This window comes from Portunus trituberculatus, chromosome 47 (genome assembly GCF_017591435.1).
Source record: "Portunus trituberculatus isolate SZX2019 chromosome 47, ASM1759143v1, whole genome shotgun sequence".
NCBI classification, from domain to species: domain Eukaryota; kingdom Metazoa; phylum Arthropoda; class Malacostraca; order Decapoda; family Portunidae; genus Portunus; species Portunus trituberculatus.
Window position 1 is genome coordinate 17,392,250 of NC_059301.1, and position 22,154 is coordinate 17,414,403.

Sequence of the window (22,154 nt, forward strand, 5' to 3'; positions counted from 1 at the left end):
TCACCTTGTTGGGGAATACTCTCACAATGGCATTGAACATTTGATGGTATAATTCATGATTTTTTTTTTTTCCAAGCAGGGATGGTTTATTTTTATGAAAATATACATGATAATTACATTTCAGTTTTATTTGATGTTTCCAAGTGAAGTGTGATGACATGCTAATGGTGTGACTGCTGACTGGTCTTGATGCCTCTTGCTGTCTATGCTATGATCCTCTTGACCCTGCCTTTTCACCCTCTGATTACGTGCAAGAAAGGGGCTGTCTTTCTGCTCACATAGTATCTCTTGTACTGTAGTAAAAAAGTAAATAATCCATATTCTATCCCCTACTGAACATGAACTATTCTCCTTGTTCCATAGAAGTATTGTTAAGTACTCAATGTAATTGTCCTCAAGTACAGTTTCAGGTAATTCCCTTGGAAATTCAGGTAATATGTTTAATATCTTCCCATCCCATTCTATAAAACAACTCTCTGCATTCATTCCCAGTTGACTAGTTGCTAAGTTATCCCATTAGATCATATCAGGTTAACTAGACATTTAACTGGAAAAGTTTCCTTCCCGGAGCATATTATATTAGGAGCAGAAGGGTTACAAGTGTTTCTTTAGAATTAGAAAAACTTATACTATATTAGCCTCAGGGTCTTAATGGGTGTGGTGTGTCAAATAAAGTGATAATTATAGTATGTTAAAGATAATAGTTATCCATGCAGTTATTATGAATATACAAGTTAAGCAAATGGAAAACCTGTGTTGATGGTTAAGAGGACATGTATTATATGCTTACTTTGGAATCCTATGAAGAGGATAAATGACTCCCTCATTATAAATGTGAGATAATTCCATCACCAGAGCAATTTTTTAAGTTATTGGACACTGATAAATATAAAGTGATAAAAATTATACGTTGGAAAAATGTATACTAAAGCTTAAGAGTTATTGCTGCTTCCAGAGCACTGCTGCTATGCATGCAAAGAGTGAGTTTTAACTACTAAGAAATTAAAGATTTAGTTTGCTGCTGTAATGATTGTTAGTAATTGTTAAGTGTTCTCAAGAGAAATTCTCTCAATTATTATAAAACATAATTAATCAAACAAAGATGACCTAGCATTAACAAGCAGCAACATGCAAATAAGAATTGTGTTATTTGTGGATGTCTCATCTGTTTTTATAAGGTCATTTGGTGTTGAGATGGCTGCTCTGAAGAAATATGGGAACATTGTAGTGGAGGAGGATGTTAATCTGTCTTCTCATCCCTGTAGTGCCTGGTGAGCCCCGGAATGTTAAGGTGGAAGTAATAAATAGCACCAGCATTGAGGTGACCTGGACACCCCCAGATGAGAAGGAACGACATGGCATTATCAGAGGCTACCAGATACATGTTCAAAATATGAATCGAGTGAGTACACCATATGATACAACCCTGTTGAAACTGCTTCAAATCTCTTTTGAGTTGCTGCTTTGCCTAAAAATAAAGGTACGAAAGCTGCTTCATCTGTACATTAACTCATAGAGCAATGTTGGTGAGGTGGCACATATCTGCTGACTTACCAGTGTGTGGAAGCTGTGGTGTTGAGCTCAGCACACTGACTGGCTAACAAGTTTGTTAGTAAGATTGGCCCTCTCTCTCATACAAGGAAAAAGAAATATATTACTTAGATAATGCAGAACCCATTTCTAGAATTGGATCAAATTATTAGGCTTTGATAATGAGTTTTCAAATCATGACTAAAGAAATCTTTAATTATATGTAAACCATCTCTGATCCTGTTTTGTTTGCTTTTCAGGGAAATGATAATACCAATCCTGGACAGATTCCTCACACAATTCATAATGGTGAAGCCACCCGTTATGTTGTTGGGGGTCTAACGCCAGACACTAAGTACCAAGTTCAGGTGTCAGCCATCACTAGGAAAGGAGACGGCACAAGGTCAACACATGTAACGGTAGAGATGCCAGGAGGTGTGCCCAACAAACCAGCTCTTCTTGTTAAGTAAGTCTACATTAAGTGTGATGTCTTTATCAGAACATGCAGTACAAAGCATCTGTCTTTTGAAGCTCACTTTATATATTTTTTTTTTTTCTTTCTCTCTCTTTTTTTGTTATAGCCTATAACGCCTGTAGGCATACTTGAAGAATATATGTGGGAAGCGCTGTTCAGCTCCTGCCCATTAGTGGCACAGACAATTTTATTTAAATTAGTACCCATATTAGGGCCCATTTCACCACCCAAGTGCATCTTTAGTGTAGCCACCTAGAACCTGGTTATCATGGTGACATGTATGTAACTTTGAACCACTCGACAAATGGCATAGCTACAAAGCGGTATGTGGTGGGATTCGAACCTATGCGTGGACATCTGCCCGATCCCACATTCACCACCTTATCCACTATGCCACTGCCTCCCTAAATGAAACTATGTATTGCTAAAGATTTATATCCTTGTATTTTTCATTTCCTCTCTCCAATATCCTGACATGCTTGCTATAAGATTAATAGATATAGGCTGTTAGTTGCAGTATTTGACAGTTGCTCAAGTACTACCAGCCATAATATTATTCACAGTATAACTAGATTTTTCCTAATAAGTATATTAAAGTATTGATTCCTGTATTTCCATTTTGTTAATTATACAAGAGTATCAAAAACAAACAACTTGTATTTCCTGCTATTTCAGTGGCACTGTCAATGGATTTAATGGAGAACTGGTAGTAAATGTTGAGTGGTCACCACCTACTGAAACATACGGAGAAATTAAAGGTTATCGCCTCAGATATGGACCAAGAGGTAAGAAGAATTTGTTATTTTTCTGTAAGATTAAATATTCTGATATTCTTTGTAATGTAGAATTATTTCCCAAAATTAAGAAAATATTTTGCATATGTATGCTGCAGTTTTATTTTGATTTGTTCACAAACCAGATACAAGTTTGCTGATGTCTTGCCACACTAAAATCAAATTCATGTATATGTGAATATTTCCAACATGAAATTTTAATGCTTTTTTCTTCCTCTTCCAGGAGAACAGCTTGAAACCATTACACTGGAAGGTGCCTCAATGTTAAAGAAAACATTAAATGATTTACAACGAGGCATTGAGTATGAGATTCGAGTGGCTGGACGTAATCATATTAACTATGGTCAAGAAGCTGTCAAATTTTATGTCACTCCTGAAGCAGCTCCTTCTGGACCTCCCACTAACATCACTTACAGGTAACATGAAAAAGATGAGTATTCATGTACAGTCAAAGATGAAAGTTGTGTTATGAATTTTGGTGGAAACTTCTGGTACAGTACTAATCCTACAGTGCTGTCTGCTATGTATCATGTTAACAGTTGGTGGCGTTCTCTGGGAACTTCAATAATTAACATGTGTTAAACCTTGTATGTCGTAATAGTTTGTTCTTTTGCAAGTGTGATTTTTTCTTATACATTCAGTATCTTTTTAGACAGAATTATACCACATATTTTCAAAGCAATGTGTAAAGTATACATGGTGTTCTCTGTATTTGATGAACTGAGAACTACCTTCTGTGATACACAGATCATTATGTTAAGAAAATTTAACATGTTTCTTTTTTCCTCTCCAGATTTCAGACTCCAGGAACAATTGTGTTCACTTGGGACTTGCCCAGTACCAATAAGAGAAATGGTGTCATTACATTGTATGATCTCCAGTTTAGTAAGAATGTGATACTGAACAATGATTTCAAGCATGACAAGAATATCTCAGATGGCACAAGAATTGTATTCACGGGATTAGAAGAAAATATGGATTACACATTCAAGGTAAGTGTCTTTATAGTTTTTGAATGTGCAACCCAGTCATGCAGCAATAGGTATGCTTGGGTCACAGTTAGAATTGCCAGTGCCCCAAACCTCTGGCCAGGTAGGCAGTGAAGCTTGTCTCCATAAACACCATAGAGAACAGGTAAGCAATATAAACTAAGGAATTATGATCTTACAACCTTGAGCTACCAAAAGACAAATAACCCTGCTTTTTTTCTCTGTCAAGAAGATGAAGCTTTGGTAGCAGAGTAAAAATCAGCTGGGAGCAAGATAGTATATAACCAGAGAGTTGTAAGATAAGGGAAGTATGCAGGTCACTTAAAGGCTCATTAATAAAGCAAAAAAAGAATTTTATGAAAGAAGAACTAGTAGGAAGATAACAAAGATTGTATTTCTTCTTTACTTGTTTTGTTAGTTGAGTGTTTTTATTATTGTTGTACCTTGGATCTTATATCATTAGTTATGACTTAATGATTCATTTCTTGATGTCTTGATCTCCAGCCTCCCATTTGTAGATTGTGGTTTGCATTATGTTCTAATTTACAGGTACGAGCCTGGACTTCCATGGGAGCAGGGCCATACAGTGAAACATTACACCTGCACACGGAACCAGACCTTGTCCGTGCTCCGATGAACCTCCAGGGTATGGCAACATCAGATTCTTCAATAGAAATATGGTGGGAGCCAGTACCCTCACGGGGTAAAGTTATTGGCTATCAGGTGAGTTTCTTTTTTTATGAAAAATTTACAGCATGTACACTCTGGTTTTGGTTAAGTTAACAAACTAAAAAAAATTTTATATATTTTCCACACAGGTGTTTTATACAATGTCTCCAGTACCTGACTTGGATTTATGGGATGAAATAAAAGTTGCTGTGACACATTCAGCTGAACTGCAGAATCTTGAACGTCACGCTGAATATGCCATAGCAGTGGCTGCCAGAACTTCTTCGGTGAGTATTTCATTATAATGATGCTTTTCCTATTTTCTCACAATTATCTCCTTACCATGAATGTTAAACAAATATCTAAAGCAAGCAGTTGTGCTCTTTCAAGAGTTCAAGATGAAACTGCTATATCTCTACCTTATCACATGATATCATAGGAACACAGTACATGGAAGTGAGAGTCTCAGTACCTTCACTCCATTCTTTCTAATTAGCCTTCATGTCGCACAGGGAAAGCCTAAACGTTTACTCTAAGCCTCATGGTTTAAGGCTGACTACCCAGGATATCTATCACCCAAGCTCAACACACTGTATATAACATCAACAACACTGTATTGGAGGATGAGATCTTTCCTCATGTAGAAAATATTTCAGGGAAAAATCAACCAAAAAAATGCTTATAGAAAAGAATTAAGAGAACAAGATTAATACTAAAAAGAAATTTATTTTGAGAATGAATTCACCAATAGAAGGCAAAAGACTTCCTGCTATAGAATAATTTTAAAAGGAGTGCCTTAGTACACTTAACTAATGCATCATTCAAGTATGAAAGTGAGTGTTCTATATATTAAATACAATCTCTTTTTATTCAAGTTTGCTGGAATGAAAGATTGCTGTGAAATTTAATGTTTAATTGTTTATTAAAAACTACTGAAACCATTAAGATAGAAACCTCCAGAAGTGTCTACCACTTTTCTTATTGCTGTATCTTGGAGTATTTCATATGATAAGATATTAGAATTATCAATTAACATGTGAGGTTATGATGTATGTAATTAATTTTCCATTTGATACTCTTCATTTTATGTATGATTGTTTTGTGATTGTCTAGAAATCCTTCCTATTGAAAACTTAAAAATAGTCTAATTTGCCTCTCCAGGGACTGGGCCGGCTGTCAACACTCAAGGAAATATGTGTGAAGCCTGTTGATGTTCCAATGCATTTACGAGCTCATGATGTAACCACACACTCTGCAAATCTGACATGGGGTCCACCCATTCAGTTGAATCCCCTGCATTTTAAGGTAAGATTGTAAAACTTGTATTATAATGCTACACCGAGTAATCAATGTACTTATGATGCATTATGTCTGCCTGTCTTAGTATTATTGAGGAGACCCTTTCAATTTCAGATAACTTATAGTGCTGTGAAGGAGTTTGTTGATGCTCAAGGTGTCACTCAAGTCCAGAAGATCCCAACAGTTCCTCGTATTGTCAGTAATCGAAAGTTTAGTTATGTCATTGAGGAACTGCGGCCTTTCACAACTTACACTGTTAATGTCACTGCTGTGCCTCAAACTAGTGAATACCGTCCACCAGCAAAAATTACTGTAACTACACAGATGGCTGGTAAGTGATTGCTTAAAATATCTCTTAATATATTACGAATGCAAGTCATCAATTAAGGAGTGAGTTTTCAATTTATTATGTTTCCTTGGTCCTTACTAAAGTGGTATATGATTTTCATGACATTTATGTATTTGTATTTTTACTGAATATAACTAAAAATCAATTTCACAGCTCCTCAGCCTATGGTGAAGCCAGATTTTTATGGAGTGAAGGGCAACCATGAAATAGCCATGATCTTGCCACAAGCTTCAGAAGAATATGGTCCCATTGCCTTCTACTACCTCATTGTTGTGCCAGAGGACAAGTTAAACTCTTTCAAGAATCCAGACCAGTATCTTACTGATGATGTAAGTTTTATTTTATTTTTGTTTTTCTTCAATTAATCATTAAATGTTTATTGGCATTAAAAGATTGATGATTGTACATGTGATAATGGGTATTGACATGTTTATTTGTTATATTTCAGCTTATAGCAAATAAAGCAGGAAGTAAAGAAGCTCTTGCAGAGGGCCCATACATTGCTGCAAAATTTTTGCAGAGAAATATTCCTTATTCATTTTCCCTTGGTAATGGAGAGATATATGAAGGGTTTAAAAATAGGCCTCTACAGAAGAAAAAGAGGTAAGTCTATATGTGCAAGATAATGATGTCAATTTCAATGCACTTATATGTGATGTAAAGTTCATTCAATTTTTAAAAAATATCAAGAAATAACTTAATTGTGGACAATGGTGTATTACACAATTATGTTTTGTCTATATTCCAGGTACAAGATTTTTGTCAGAGCAGTTGTGGATGCCCCAGGTCAAGTAAGTTAACATTTTTATTCAAGTATCAAGAGACATTTCATTATTATGCTTTCACGGAAGTTTTCTTCTTGATTAAGAAACCAGATGTTTCATCCGTACTACTTAGTCAAACTGATACTTTTTGCTTTGTATCATTGAACACTGGCTTCTTTTTATGTAGCACAGAATAAATAGGAACTACCATCTTGTCCAGTGGAAAGAGCCAAAGATTACTAATTTTGTATTCTTCAGCGTGTGTTTATATATATATATATATATATATATATATATATATATATATATATATATATATATATATATATATATATATATAGATAGATAGATAGATAGATATATAGATATATACATACTACTTAGTCAAACTGATACTTTTTGCTTTGTATCATTGAACACTGGCTTCTTTTTATGTAGCACAGAATAAATAGGAACTACCGTAAAAGCAAACAGGGTAAACAAAAATAGTTTTGGAAATTATTTTTATTTATTGTGTACATGTAATATTAGATATTTTGAGTGATACGAACTTATACTTAAACTTTTACTTACTAGATATTATTCTGTGAGAAACTGATATTCCATTGGTAAAAAATATTGTTGCTGTGTAGTATTTGTTTTCTGAAATATTGCTGTTTTAAAAAGGAAATAGATATCTGTACCTCTATTATTTCATTATATAATTGTATATTCTTTTCTTTTCAGCATTTGTACACTTCATCCCCCTTCTCTGCATACATCTCGCTTGATATGCGTCCAGCACCATTTGGAAAACTGCCGGAGAGGCCAAACCCGTATGCACCAACAGATGAATCTAATAACTATGTTGAAGTGGATAAGAATGACATGGAGATGTTGATGATAGTTGGTCCTGTGATTGGAGCAGTTTTGGTGGTTGTCATCTCCCTCTTCCTCTTCCTCTTTGTTTGGAAGTGAGTCCAATGTTTTAAGTACTGCACTCAGTGATTTTTATGACTCTATTATCATGTGTAATATAATTACAATTACATTTTTTCACATAAATATAACTTCCTATGGCAATTATACTTGCTGCTATTTCAACAATAGAACATGTAGTCAAAGTAAGCTGATGATACCATGCACAAATTTCAGACGTCGCCGTCAGCCAAAATCCCCAGACCAAGCCCAGGTTACGAAGCCACTCATGGCAGATCTCGGTGGAGGACATGGAGGTGGAGGAGTTGGTGGTGGTGGTGGAGGTGGTGTTGGTATTATTCCTGCTGCTCCCCTGGACCCTGTGGAAATGCGAAGATTGAATTTCCAGACTCCTGGTATGATTTCTCACCCACCAATTCCTATTTCACAACTGGCTGAGCACATAGAGAGACTGAAGACCAACGACAATCAGAAGTTCTCCCAAGAATATGAGGTATGTGAGAAATGGTGGTGTTTCCAAAAGTCCTGTAGATTATGGCAGTGACATGACTGTAAAAGTAACATATGTAGGTGTTAGAAAAATGCTTCAAAAGGAGAAGGATATTTTTTAACAGGCTAAAATCATAGCTAGCCTTTGGAAATATTTGTAGAATTAGAATTATTCTTAAAAGAAAAAAGTCCATTAGGAGACGACTAACTGATATATCAGCCAGAAGTTTGAAGTGGAGAAAATAGACAAGATCCTGATGATTAGATGTTGAAATATAATAAAAAAGCAGCTTCCAACCTACATATATGTTGTAACTTGTTAACTGACCTGGAAAATTATTTGCAAGGGGCTCAGTATGGTACCTCCTTGGGTATGCAATCTGTGTCAAATCTATAGACATTTGGGGATGAATATTCAGAATAATTACAAGTAGGATTGACAAACATTTTAAAGATTGAAAGAAGATATTGTTTTCTAGATAGTAAAATAAAACCAAAATTAAAAGTTCATCGGAGACATATTGTTTCTCCTCTGTCCTGTTACTCCACTAAGCTTCTAGATGTTCTCAGCCATAAAACTGAAAGACTCAGATCAAAAAGCTTTAATGTGTTTTGGAAAATGTTATCAATGTTATATCTTAATTCACTATAAAATCCAAATTAATTATCTTTGCATTATTTGTGTTTCAGTCTATAGATCCCGGCCAGCAATTTACCTGGGAAAACAGCAACTTGGAGATTAATAAACCAAAGAACCGATATGCAAATGTAATTGCGTATGACCATTCAAGAGTAGTTCTTCAGACACTTGAAGGAGTCTCTGGTAGTGATTACATCAATGCCAACTTCTGTGATGGTTACAGGAAACAGAATGCATACATTGCAACTCAAGTGAGTAGCCTCATTCAGTTTTATCATTGTTTTCCAAGGAATTTCAAAAATATTTCATGTAAATTATGTCCAAGTGTATATCCAAACATACCAGGATTCTTTACTGAAATCCAAAGAATATGATTTATAGAACTGGAATTAATTAAGTGCAATGATTTTCAGGGTCCTTTACCAGAAACCTTTGGTGATTTGTGGCGAATGCTTTGGGAGCAGCGGTCATCCACCATTGTCATGATGACCAAACTGGAAGAGCGAACAAGGATAAAATGTGATCAGTATTGGCCTGCCAGGGTGGCTGCTACTGAAACGTATGGAATAATGCATGTCACACTTACTGAAGTACAAGAATTGGCTACATTCACTCTTCGGACCTTCCAGCTTCAAAAGGTACAGGAAAAATAACATACTGATTGACAGATACATACTTTTGAAGACTGATGGACACTGAAAGAATCTGTCCTTGAAAATATCTAATGACTTGTCTTGAATACGTATATAGGTGGCTGATAAGTTTTTATGTATGCAAGTTAAATTTTTACCTTAGTGAGTGGGTGGAGGCGTAAGTGTGTGGGCATTTTGTTTTGGTTATCCCACTTTTTATGAATGTCAGTCTATTATACATAAAGATAGATGCTACCCCTTCAGTGGAAGTAATTCTATCCTCACATGCATGTATAAAAATTTCCATGTGTGTGTGTGAATGTGCTGTGCTTCCTTTCACTATTCTGTCCTGCACTCAAGAAGCAAACAGATACAAAATTTTTGTCAACAGTCTGGCAGTCTGGATCGGCGTGAGATTCGGCAGTTCCAGTTCACAGCCTGGCCAGACCACGGTGTTCCTGATCACCCATCTCCATTCCTCATGTTCCTCCGCCGTGTGCGTCACATGAACCCCGCTGATGCCGGCCCCATTGTTGTCCACTGCAGGTTAGTAAATATTCACACTCAAGAAGTCAAATGTCACAATGATAAGTTAAGATAGTTAAGATGTACACTGTGTAAGAGTTGAAATAGTTTATGCTTTGCTGTTATTTTATACTTAAGTTTTATGTTCACTCAAGACTTCATGCTCTCTATTTTCCCCACTATCATAAACTCTACCAGTTGTGATTTTCCTCTTTTTAGTAAACTTGTTTTATTGTCCCTGTATACATAACAAGATTTCAAACTTTATGAATGTGTAATAATTTGCTTTCCAGTGCTGGTGTTGGTCGCACAGGTGCATTCATTGTGATTGATGCCATGCTGGAGAGGATAAAGCATGAAAGAACTGTTGACATTTATGGCCATGTTACTTGTCTTCGAGCACAGAGGAATTATATGGTACAGTTACATGAAAGTTTTCTTTGGTAATATATTGTCAATATTTTAATCCAGATTTGTGCCTGTGTAGTATACAAAAGTCATAAATGTATTTGTAGTGTCAAATTACATTAATTGAATTTGTTTTTACAGGTTCAAACAGAAGACCAATACATTTTCATCCATGATGCACTGCTGGAGGCTGTCATTGCTGGTGTCACTGAAGTTCCTGCCCGAAATCTGCACGGACACATTCAGAAGCTTATGGCTGTTGAACCCGGAGAGAATGTCACTGGCATGGAGCTTGAATTCAAGGTTAGTAACACTTGCTCCTATTTGTTTTGGTTTTACTTGTACTATTTGTTAATTCTGTCACTAACAATTTCTCTTATAGTCAGCCAGTTGTCATCTGTGACCAAATTGTACATTGCACTTTTAGTGGGGTAATAAATACATTTTGTCTTGTTGTTAACCTGTCAAAATATGTTATGTTGCCCAAGATGATAAACTTGATGTTAATTGACATGAGAAAGAGAGAGAGTGAGTTAGTTAGAGATTAGATACTTACAAGTGCACTTTCTCAAAATTTGAATATTATTTCTTTGTAGCGATTGGCAAACATCAAGGCTCAGCCATCAAGATTTGTTAGTGCCAACCTGCCAGTTAACAAGTTCAAAAACAGATTGGTGAATATTCTACCATTTGAAGGAAGCAGAGTCTGCTTACAACCTTTGCGTGGCACTGAGGGCTCTGACTACATAAATGCCAGCTTTATTGATGGCTACAGGTATGTTAAACTGTGGAATGTATGAAAATGATGATTGGAATAGGAAGATGATCAGTACACTTGGTTTATGGTGTGGGGTTTAAATTTTTAGTAGGTATCCTTTAAATCTGTATACGATTAATTTAACAAAAAGAGAGGTTAAGACATTGGTGATGAAGTGTGACAAATCTGTCCTCATATATATCAACTGAGTTGTATAGTACTTGGTAAAGCAAGTTTAATTTGCATTGATTTGTGACATAGCCAGTGCACATCAAGGGTTTTTATCCCAAATAAGGTAAGATGAGCTGTAACTCAACTAATCTGCAATTAAGATCACTAATGTGTCACCTATCCTCACCTGTTGAAATTGTAGTACTATACTTTCATTGTTCTTATGTATCTTCTGTTCTCAGTAGCCAATATACACTCTCATTTATCTAACTCACCTTTTTTCCAAAAACATTCTCATGGAGCTCCTGATTTACAGGTACCGCTATGCATACATTGCAACACAGGGTCCACTCCAAGAAACTGTAGATGACTTCTGGAGAATGCTGTGGGAACACAATTCTACAATTGTGGTCATGCTCACAAAACTCAAGGAAATGGGAAGGGTAAGCTAAAGACAAGATAAGAAACTGCAAAAGTTTGAGTATATTAAAAGATGTACAGTTGGAAACATAACAGTTCATATATCTCTAGCAGTTCCAGTACAACAAAACCTAATATTTTTTTTGCCACATTCTAGGAAAAGTGTTACCAATATTGGCCGAATGAACGATCTCAGCGATACCAGTTCTATGTGGTTGATCCCATAGCAGAGTATAATATGCCTCAGTACATTCTCAGGGAATTTAAGGTGAGTGTTCTTTGATTTTGGGAATTAACATGAATGATTAGGAGAAAGAAAACATATTAGTAAATTAAGAGATCCATATATATATTAAAAGGAGAATAGAAATTAATTTAATGAAATGATGAAATCCTCTAGTATTGCATGGTACATATAATCGGTTTGAAAGTGGAATTTTGGAGTAGTGGTACACAAGTATGATTACACCTTAGATGATGTAATACTAACTCCCTTTCTCTACATTATTAGATAACAGATGCCAGAGATGGCCAGTCTCATACCATACGACAGTTCCAGTTCATAGAGTGGCCTGAACAGGTAAACAATCTCTCTCTCTCTCTCTCTCTCTCTCTCTCTCTCTCTCTCTCTCTCTCTCTCTCTCTCGTTTTAGAAAAATGTTTATATTTAAAGAACACCTTTTTGTACTGTATAATGTTGAATGTAGAGAAATTTATACTATTTTTTGTATTTTCAGGGTGTGCCAAAATCAGGGGAAGGCTTCATAGATTTTATTGGTCAGGTGCACAAGACCAAAGAACAGTTTGGTCAGGATGGTCCTATTACTGTCCATTGCAGGTAATTATGTTGTCTCACATACTGTATGTCTTATTTCAGCACTAGTGGGAAAGTTGGGAAGTTGCATAGGCCTGTGTGTTTGCATATCTTTCCTTCATGGATGCATTTGTAGTATACTGGGCTACTGCAGGCTCAAGATGTTGAGAAAATCTAAATACAAGTATATTTTATTGTTTGTTTAATGGTCAAATATGTATAGTTTAAACACTGTATCTTTTGATACAAGAGTGTTACTTTTTACTATAGTCATCATGTGCTTATTGTCCATAAATCCACTCTTGTACTTCTTCATCCCAGTGATCTCAAAATTTTTTTTATCTGACTTCTTACGGATGTCCCTTCAGTCATACAGACCTTAGTGTTAGATATAATGAACCTCCATGGAATTATAATCAATAACCAGTAAGTTGATTATAATAACATAAGCTTGATAGTGCAATTTGTGTTCAGTGCTGGTGTTGGTCGCACTGGAGTGTTCATCACCCTAAGTCAAGTTTTGGAGCGTATGCAGTACGAGGGTGTTGTTGACCTGTTCCAGACCGTCCGCAACTTGCGCACACAGCGTCCAGCAATGGTTCAGACAGAGGTAAGTTCTATTTGTGACTGAGTTAACTTGATAACTACATATTAGCAACCTTTAAAAAAAATATGAGCATCATATATTCCCATTTGCATAGTAATTGTTACACATTTGCATGAAGGCCACATTATAATACTATTACTGTCATTATGCATTTCTTTCTTTTCTAGCATATTCTCAAGAGAATTAGGGTGTTCATTGGTGTGTAGGGGGCTGTGGTGTGTGACTGTGGATATAGATCAGCATACTGTGGGCTGGACAGAGGGTTGGGGGAGGGGGATTGCCCTTTTGGTGTCTGGGGCTGTCCTTTCAACTATATCTATTGACTATCTCTACCTTTCCTTCCTGCTGGAAGTTTGCCCCTCAAACTACTATCCTAAAGCTTTAATCTCTTGCTTGTCTAAAGTTTTTTAATCTATCCTCATTAGAAAGATTCTCAAGCATGTCACTAAACAATTTTTTATCTGATCACCAGTATGGCTTCCATCAAGGTTCCTCCTCTACTGGCTATCTTTTGGCATTCCCTTACTAAGTCTTGATCATCCTCTTTTAGAGATTTTGATTAAATTTTTGCTGTCACATTAGACATATCAAAAGCTTTTGATCGAATCTGGCACAAAGCATTCATTTCAAAACTGCCCTCCTACAGTTCCTGTCTTTCTCTTTGCAACTTTATCTCAAGATTCCATTCTGACCGTTCTGTTGCAGCTGTGGTGGATGGCCACCGTTCTTCTCCTAAATATATTAACAGTGGTGTTCCTCAAGGTTCTGGTCCTGTCACTCACTCTCTTTCTATTATTCGTTAACCAAACTTCTTGCCCTATCCACTCCTACACATCCTTTCATAGATGACCAACCCTTCAGGAAGTCAACAGATCACTCAGGGATGCCACAGAACGCCTGACTTCTGATCTCTCTCTAAGATTTCTGATTGGGGCAGAGAAAACTTATTTCTGATTGGGGCAGAGAAAACTTATTTCTGATTGGGGCAGAGAAAACTTAATAGTTTTGATTGCCTCATAAACTCAATTCCTCCATCTATTAACTTGATTCCATCTATTAAATTGATACAACCTTCCAGACAATTATTCCCTCTTTTTTAATGACACTTGTCTCCCTCTTCCACACTGAATATCCCCAGCCTGTCCTTTACTCATAATCTTAACTGGAAACTTCACATCTCATCTCTTGCTAAAAACAGCTTCTATGAAGTTAGGTGTTCTGCGGTGTCTCCACCAGTTTTTCTCGCCCCTCCAACTCTTAACTCTGTACAAGGACCTTATCTGTTCTTGTATGGAGTGCTCTTCGCATGTTTGGGGGGGGGCAGGGGAGGTTCCACTCACACAGTTTTATTAAATGGAATGGAATCTGCTTTTTGTCTCAACTCCCCTCCTCTGACTGACTGTCTTCAGCCTCTTTCTCACCGCTGAAATGTTGTATCTCAAGCTATTTTTTATCACTATTTTCAAGCTATTTTTTATCACTATTTTCATGCTAACTGTTTTGGCATGTATGAGAGACCCCTGCATGAGGCATGAGGCCACACATTAGTCTAACTCTTATTGATATTTTCATGCTAACTGCTCTATTGATCTTGCTAACTGCATGCCTCCCCTCCTCCTATGGCCTTGCTGCACAAGGCTTTCTTACTTCTTCCTCTCATCCCTTTTCTGTCCAGTTCTGTAATTTAAGACACTCTGCTGGCTAATTCCTTTCAAAGTAGGCCTTTTTTTACAATATTTTGTTGCCCTCAGCAAGTTTCCCTCTTGCATAAAAAAAGAAACACTGGGCTGGAGAGAGAGAGAGAGAGAGAGAGAGAGAGAGAGAGAGAGAGAGAGAGAGAAGGGGGTGGGCAGGCAGGTTGCCATTGGTGTGGGAGCTATGGAGAGAGAGAGAGATAGAGAGAGAGGGGGGGGGAGGCAGGTTGCCCATTGGTGTGGGAACTGTGGAGAGAGAGAGTGAGTGTGAGTGTGTGTCTGTCTGTCCAATGGTTCATCTGTACACATCTTCATGAAACCTTCCATTTTAATAATGCTCACTAAAACTGCCCCTAATCTCACTATTGTTCCATCTTCACATAAATGCTCTGACAAGCACACACAACATTTATCTCTGAAACATACTCCCAATCTTACCACCTTATGTATATATTTTGGGAGAGCTCTTTTCTTTCCCTGAGAAATTTAGAGATGCAAATTCTTCACTGCTTATCTTGGGGGAGGTCATTGTGTTAACCCTCCAGACTGTCTGCATTACACAGTAGTAGGAGCAGTGTTGTTGACATTGGGGGGGGATAACTTTCAGTATTCAATTCTTCTAGGGCAACCACAACCAGCTTTCCTGTGTATCTTCTGGAAGGAAAAGAAACATTGCTTAAATGTGTGTGATGTTGCTGCTGCTATAAATGAATATTCAGGAACATGTAATTTAAAGTAATGAAAATATCAGAACTGGCGTAACTGAGTTTCCATTACAGTAACCTACAGTAATACTATTCCACTAAATGGGTAAAACAAAACCATATTATTAAAATCGTTCAGAGCTATGATGCCTTATCAAATATTGACAATTGATTATGTCAGAATATTTAACTCCTTCAATGCACAAACCATCAGGTGCATAGCAAGGTCCCTTGTGCACCCAGACACACTTCTCAGTAACTCTGCAGTTTGTCTAGGATTCATTCATAGAAAATCTCACACTAATTCTGCAGTTTTGTCTAAGATTCATTCATAGAAAATCTCACACTAATTTTGATATGTTAAATGTAAGTAGCAATTATTATATTAATCCTTTCTTTTTCATTGCAGGAGGAATACAGGTTCTGTTACTTGGCTGCTCTAGAGTATCTGGACAGTTTTGATCATCTTGTGGACTGACTAACGAGACCTGCCGGCTCCCGCCCTCTGTCAATATGGACATAAAATGAGTGCTGTGTGTTGTTCAGAGGCTGTAGAAGTGCAAGACTAAGAAAGTCTAGAAATATATTACTATTCTAAAAATGAAGCATTTATACATGTCAAACAAAGGCTCAGAAAATAATGTGTATACCAAACTCTACAACCTAAGGTACTGGCAGGTGAAAATTTACCAACACTAAGTTAAGTAATCACTGAGGTAGAACTGCTTTTGAAAAAAGTCTTGAGGAAGTGCAATAAGTAAAAATGATGCAAGTTGTAATCAAAACATGCATGAAACTCTACCCTCCAAGAAAAAAGGATGAATTGCAAGCTGTTTGATGGTGGCTTACGTAGACATTATTAAGCGATTGCCACCACATAACTGACAGTGATACTATTAGTAAAACCAAGCTGCCTTCCTATAACTGTAGCAAGTGTAAGTATTTGCCTCTACTGCCACTGAAGATGAAAACTGTAATTAGATTTTTTTGTGGATGTGCTAATCCATTGTGTTATGCCATGACATGACCAAAATGTAGCTCTACTTCCTAATAAATTGTGAAATGATTGTGAAAGAATTGATGATCTATAGTTAAAAGTGGATTGCATCAGCCTACAATGTCTCCAGATTATAGGATGTGGTGCTACCAAAGAAAAAGATTTAAATTTTCAACAGAGGTGGGCTGAGGCATGGCCAATCAGCGTGGTTATCATCAGGTCAGAAATACAGGTACAGGTTTCACCGATTACGTGTATCATAAATGTCAGTACATGATAAAAAGAACCTGACATAATAGAAAAATGTGCTACAAAACTTACTGCATAAATGGAACATCATAAGTGCTTTCACAAACTGTAGTTTTAAGTCAATGATGTCTACACACAAAGTACATATAGAAATATATCTGTGTAAATAGGCAGCATCTCATTATCTCTTACACCACAAAAGTGTAACTGGAGATCTGAAAACTAAATTGTTAATCCTAGGACACATTAACATTCCATTCATGAATGTAATTTTAATTTCCTGTGTACTGCACAACGGAAAAATGCCCTCACTGAAGATTTTTAAGGAAAATTACTCATGGAAGTAATTTTACTTTTCCCTAACAAATTGGCAATGTGAATTCAGAAAATCACCTTGAGTATATTTGTTATATAAGTGTTATATAGGTGTGAGTAAAGCCATGTCAATTTGTATTCCTAAAAAGTTTTTAATTTATTATATACATACATATAATATATAATAGAACAGGTGGGCCAAGTCTGATGCAGCAATACAAGGTCTGGGGGATTTTCAACAAGGTTCAAATCTGTTAGCCAGTTTATGATTTGATGAAATTGAACTGTATCCAGTGGATTTTCTTATTTATACTAAATTTGAGAAGGAAAAACAGGAAAGATGCTATCACTGATGGGTAGCATTTTACAATTTGTATTTAAAGTTGATATACTGTAACAATGCATGTTGGTGTGTGAGAGAGCGAGCGAGAAAGAGAGAATATGATTGACTTTTTTTAATCAATTGCAAGATTAAGTTTTATATGACAAGATTTTGTAAGTAGACATAAAACAGCATAGCTTGCTGATGGAAATGCTTCATAGTGTTAATTTTATTTTATTCAGCTTAGGAGGCAAACATGTCTGAATTGTGTTTGTAACACAATGCAGAAATATTTCTACAGTTTCTTAGTTGATAAATTTGATGTGACTTAAGAGGTGCATATCACTTATGTTAATGTTTTGTAAAAACCTGCCTACTATATAGTTATAAGTGCCACATTCTAAATATCTACTTACTACAGAAAAGTTGAAACAGTTCCATCATGTGTACACTTTTATGGAAGAACAAAACTAAACAGATTTCAGTGTTACAATATACATATCGCATTTTGCCTTGAGATGCTGTGATTCACACTAAATATCTGTATTCTTACAGCAATAGAAGTGGTGGTATTAATCTCAATACTGAAGGTTATGTGTGCAATACAATCCCATGAACAAGTGCTTAATGAACATTACACTCTGGATACCATGTGAGTGATACCGTGCTTCATGTGCTTTCATGCAGGAGCTAACAATGACATGAAAAGTGATATGGCATTTAAGTATTGCTGAAGTTCCCATTAATTGTGCAGTTGAATGCATTGGATAACTTGGACACACTACACATTAATGATTATCACTGACTCAGAAACTGAAAAAAAAGCAGTGCAGTGTAACATTGTAAGCATAAGCTTATGTTGAGAGTGACTTCTTTTCTTAAAAATATTTACAACATTCATGCCTGTGCCCATCTCTGCAAGTGTGGTCATCAAGAAATTTGTTTTCTCTCTCTTTCCATTACACCTCTTTATATGTAACAATATCTTTACAATAAAACCTCCCCAACATTATGCAGGTGGTAATGAAACAGATTTAAGTTATTATGAAATTAATCTTTTAAAATATAATAGAATGCAGTACTGCTTTAATATTCCTTCATAACTATTTCTTGATTTTTTATTTTTTAACATCTATAAATACCAGTTAAATAATGTTGTGAGGTTTCATGTGCAAGTTTGTTTTATAATTTTAAGAATATTTTATATCCTTTTAAACTCAATCTACTGAGGCTACTACAGGCATTTTTATATGCATAGAGAACAAAAATGTATAATTAAGTTGTATATACTTTGTATTTTCACATTTATATTTTACAAGAAATAGGCCACAAATGCATAGTCCTTTATTCTTTTATATAATTTTTTGTGCACATTAAAATTTTATATGACATTTAAAATCCAAATCAATGCCATCAGAATGTTCTCCACTTTGCTGTGGATACTAGAGCAGGACCCCAGGAAATATTTCATTTTTTCAATACTCCATGCAATGGCTGTTTCTTCACTCTCCACTCACAATTTGAACATTTTCAACACAGACATGTTCAGCATACATCCAGAAAGGCAGGAAAATAATTGTTGATCTCATCAATTCAGAACTTGAAACGTTGTCTTAAAAGTTCAATATTTGATTTCTTAACGAAAGAAAATCATGAATGTATTTCGTACACCAACAGTGTTACAGAAACCTAATTTGTTTTTTTCTTGTTACATTTTTATTTTTGCTTTGTACTGTTATGTTCAGTGGTATCTGGAATGAGGACACGTTCACACGTATAGTAGGCAGTGCTTGAGACAGGTCTGTAAGGATACTTGTCAATACAACATACATTATGTTTATACTAGTAGCTGGCAATATTTTGTAATTCACACATGTGATGTAACATATTGGAAAATAAAAAAAATAAATTTGAATTCAAAATGTTTTCGTCTTTCCAGTTCGGACAGCCTACCATATCCAGTGTTAAGTTATTACAACCCAAGTTTCAAGTTATTAATCAACCTGTACATCCAAGTTTAAGTTATTAACCACTATGGAAATAATCGGGTTATTTCTAGCGTGCATGTTTATAAGGAAACTGAAAAGCTGATTCTCGGGCATTCTTTACGGACCACCCACTTGTAAGCCAATTTCATTCGGTTAAGTAATGGAAGTGATCAATGCAGTCAGTATCAGTACGTAGCACCACACCTTATGAATTTCTCCTGAAAATGCTACATCTCGTCTAGCGGTTGACAGAAAACCTAAAAGATAGACATGCAGGGTAGACTGATGTACTCATTGCATTAACGTTTACATAAGAACTTTTATGCTTTCCTTTCTGTAACCTGATCTCTCGCACATGAAATAGAGTAATTGTTTCTATTAATAGGCCTTGAAGGAAATTTAAGAAGTTGGACCATCAAAACAACATAAGGTTTCGATGCCTGCAGCAGACCAGTGAGCATATAAACTCAACCACCGCCACAACTGAGGCTCGCTGGCTCACAGTAATCACCGGATAACGTACACTAACGTCTCGTGTTTCAGACTTGGTAGTTGGTGGAAGCAGTGGCGGTATTCAATCAAGAACTGCCGCCAACTAATTAGTGATGCGGCTAAACATACAAGTGTTGGGCTTCGTAACTTGTTTTCCAGATATCAAATGCCATTCTCCCTTTCGAATCAATCAGCAGTGAACACAAGTTATTTCCAAATCATTAATGTGTCTTGCAATCTCATAAGCCATAGCTCCACACAGCCTTAGTCCCGCACACATCCTCATTGCCGTACTGGTGCATCCCCTCTGTAATCAGCACTGGCCTCTGTGCATGCATCACATCATTCTCCTTTTAGACAAAACTGGCGGCACACTTCACTATTTAACCTTTTAAACGAAATAATTTCCAGAATGTTCATGTTATGATGAAATATATATACTGTATCCTGCTATTCTTCCTTGTATATCGACTCATAACATTCCATTTCCTTCCTCGCGCGCGCGCACACACACACACACACACACACACACACACACACCTATGGGTCACCGGCAACCTCATTACGCATTTTTCTGGACGAACTTTGGCCTGGCACACTCTGATACGCTAGCAACGTTCCTCGGTCGTTTCCTGGAGCGATAAACGTTTGTCTTGACGTGAGTGCACCTATTAAGGAATGAAAAGGTCCCTTTACAGTGAAATGCATCTGAAATTAAACAAGACGAATGTGCTCGGCGGGCGGTGACTGGGGCCTCTCCTCCCCCCCTCGGTGTAACGACTGTGAGGAAAATTAGACACGTGAAATACAGAGTGACTTCTATGAAACGTGTGATCTTGTCCCGCTAAATAAGACGATTTAAATGCCGACCGGGAAACTGAACTGATTTCTCTCCAAGGGCAAGGTAAATTCATACATGTAAGCGTCTCGTCCTCCTCTCGTCTTTCGGAACTGTACCTCCGTGCTGACTCCTCTGTCCGTTAACATCTACAATTCCCTCTTACTGTGAGTTTGCCTACGTTCAGGATGTTCCAATAAAAAGGATGGCCGCTTTAAATCAGATTTTTTTTTTTTTTTCAATAGCTTTTGTTGTCCAAGGAATATATAGATGGATGGATGCATAGATAGATAGATAGATAGATAGATAGATAAATAGTATACATACATACATAGAAAGATTGATAAACAGTGTACGCAGCCATATAATTTTACAGTATACAAGACCGAAAATAAAAGCAAAGCACCTACGGGAACCGAGTTTGCGGCGTCCCCAAGAGTTTGGGAAGCGTGTGGGGCGGGCATAGCGGGGACTAAGAACCTCAAGGTGCCTGCAGAAGCCCCTGTATGGTGGAGAGTTTGGCTGTGAGTTGTGAAGAACACTGAGGAGGGCAACGAGAGACGGCTGGGGAAGAGTTTGCTGCAGTTGCTTTCAGTGACATGAGTTGGTAAAGTCTGTGTTATGTTTGACCAGAGAGAGAGAGAGAGAGAGAGAGAGAGAGAGAGAGAGAGAGAGAGAGAGAGAGAGAGAGAGAGAGAGAGAGAGAGAGAGAGAGAGAGAGAGAGAGAGAGAGAGAGAGAGAGAGAGAGAGAGAGAGAGAGAGAGAGAGAGAGAGAGAGAGAGAGAGAGAGAGAGAGAGAGAGAGAGAGAGAGAGAGAGAGAGAGAGAGAGAGAGAGAGAGAGGGGGGGGATTAAAAATAATTTCTCTTCACCAACTAATATTCCTCTTTTGTTTTAGCCAAAGTTGATTACCAGGCGTTGAGTTTCTTTGATGGCGCACCGGGCGGGTTTCTCCCCTGCACAGATTTCACAGCAGAGAAGAGAGAAGAAAAAATGACCACACAATGAAAGCCCATACTGACTTGAGAAAAATGCTACGCGTTTGCCTCACCTTCCGTAAGTTTGATTAGCTGAGGTGAGGGGACGGAGGGAGAGGTAAGTGAGGAAGGGACGAAGAGGAGGAGGAGGAGGAGGAGGAGGAGGAGGAGGAGGAGGAGAAGGAGGAGGAGAAGGAGGAGGAGGAAGAGGATGGAGACTGAGAACACCAAGGACTCAAAACAAGTCACAATGTATCGATTTGTGTCTCATATTTTCATTCACCTTCTGTGTGTGTGTGTGTGTGTGTGTGTGTGTGTGTGTGTGTGT

The 22,154-nt window shown here is 37.0% G+C and overlaps 1 protein-coding gene across 14 annotated transcripts in view; it reads left to right on the forward strand.

Annotated features, from left to right (window-relative positions):
- Nucleotides 1–19,446, forward strand: part of LOC123520769 (tyrosine-protein phosphatase Lar-like) — a 924,035-nt gene extending 904,589 nt beyond the window's left edge. For 12 of the 14 annotated variants that reach the window (XM_045283347.1, XM_045283346.1, XM_045283354.1 and 9 more), the window contains 26 exons: nt 1,266–1,402; nt 1,791–1,996; nt 2,681–2,790; nt 3,023–3,215; nt 3,593–3,791; nt 4,338–4,511; nt 4,607–4,744; nt 5,601–5,762; nt 5,871–6,087; nt 6,259–6,434; nt 6,554–6,708; nt 6,854–6,896; nt 7,596–7,822; nt 8,004–8,280; nt 8,967–9,167; nt 9,330–9,554; nt 9,940–10,094; nt 10,367–10,490; nt 10,623–10,784; nt 11,078–11,256; nt 11,726–11,852; nt 11,987–12,097; nt 12,341–12,409; nt 12,567–12,667; nt 13,118–13,253; nt 16,058–19,446. In XM_045283347.1, coding sequence (XP_045139282.1) covers nt 1,266–1,402; nt 1,791–1,996; nt 2,681–2,790; nt 3,023–3,215; nt 3,593–3,791; nt 4,338–4,511; nt 4,607–4,744; nt 5,601–5,762; nt 5,871–6,087; nt 6,259–6,434; nt 6,554–6,708; nt 6,854–6,896; nt 7,596–7,822; nt 8,004–8,280; nt 8,967–9,167; nt 9,330–9,554; nt 9,940–10,094; nt 10,367–10,490; nt 10,623–10,784; nt 11,078–11,256; nt 11,726–11,852; nt 11,987–12,097; nt 12,341–12,409; nt 12,567–12,667; nt 13,118–13,253; nt 16,058–16,126 — 4,073 coding nt within the window. In that variant the 3' untranslated portion in view covers nt 16,127–19,446. The remainder of the gene's footprint in view (nt 1–1,265; nt 1,403–1,790; nt 1,997–2,680; nt 2,791–3,022; nt 3,216–3,592; nt 3,792–4,337; nt 4,512–4,606; nt 4,745–5,600; nt 5,763–5,870; nt 6,088–6,258; nt 6,435–6,553; nt 6,709–6,853; nt 6,897–7,595; nt 7,823–8,003; nt 8,281–8,966; nt 9,168–9,329; nt 9,555–9,939; nt 10,095–10,366; nt 10,491–10,622; nt 10,785–11,077; nt 11,257–11,725; nt 11,853–11,986; nt 12,098–12,340; nt 12,410–12,566; nt 12,668–13,117; nt 13,254–16,057) is intronic. The other 2 variants (XM_045283350.1, XM_045283359.1) reach the window with 1 other exon arrangement.
- The last annotated feature ends 2,708 nt before the right edge of the window (nt 19,447–22,154 follow it).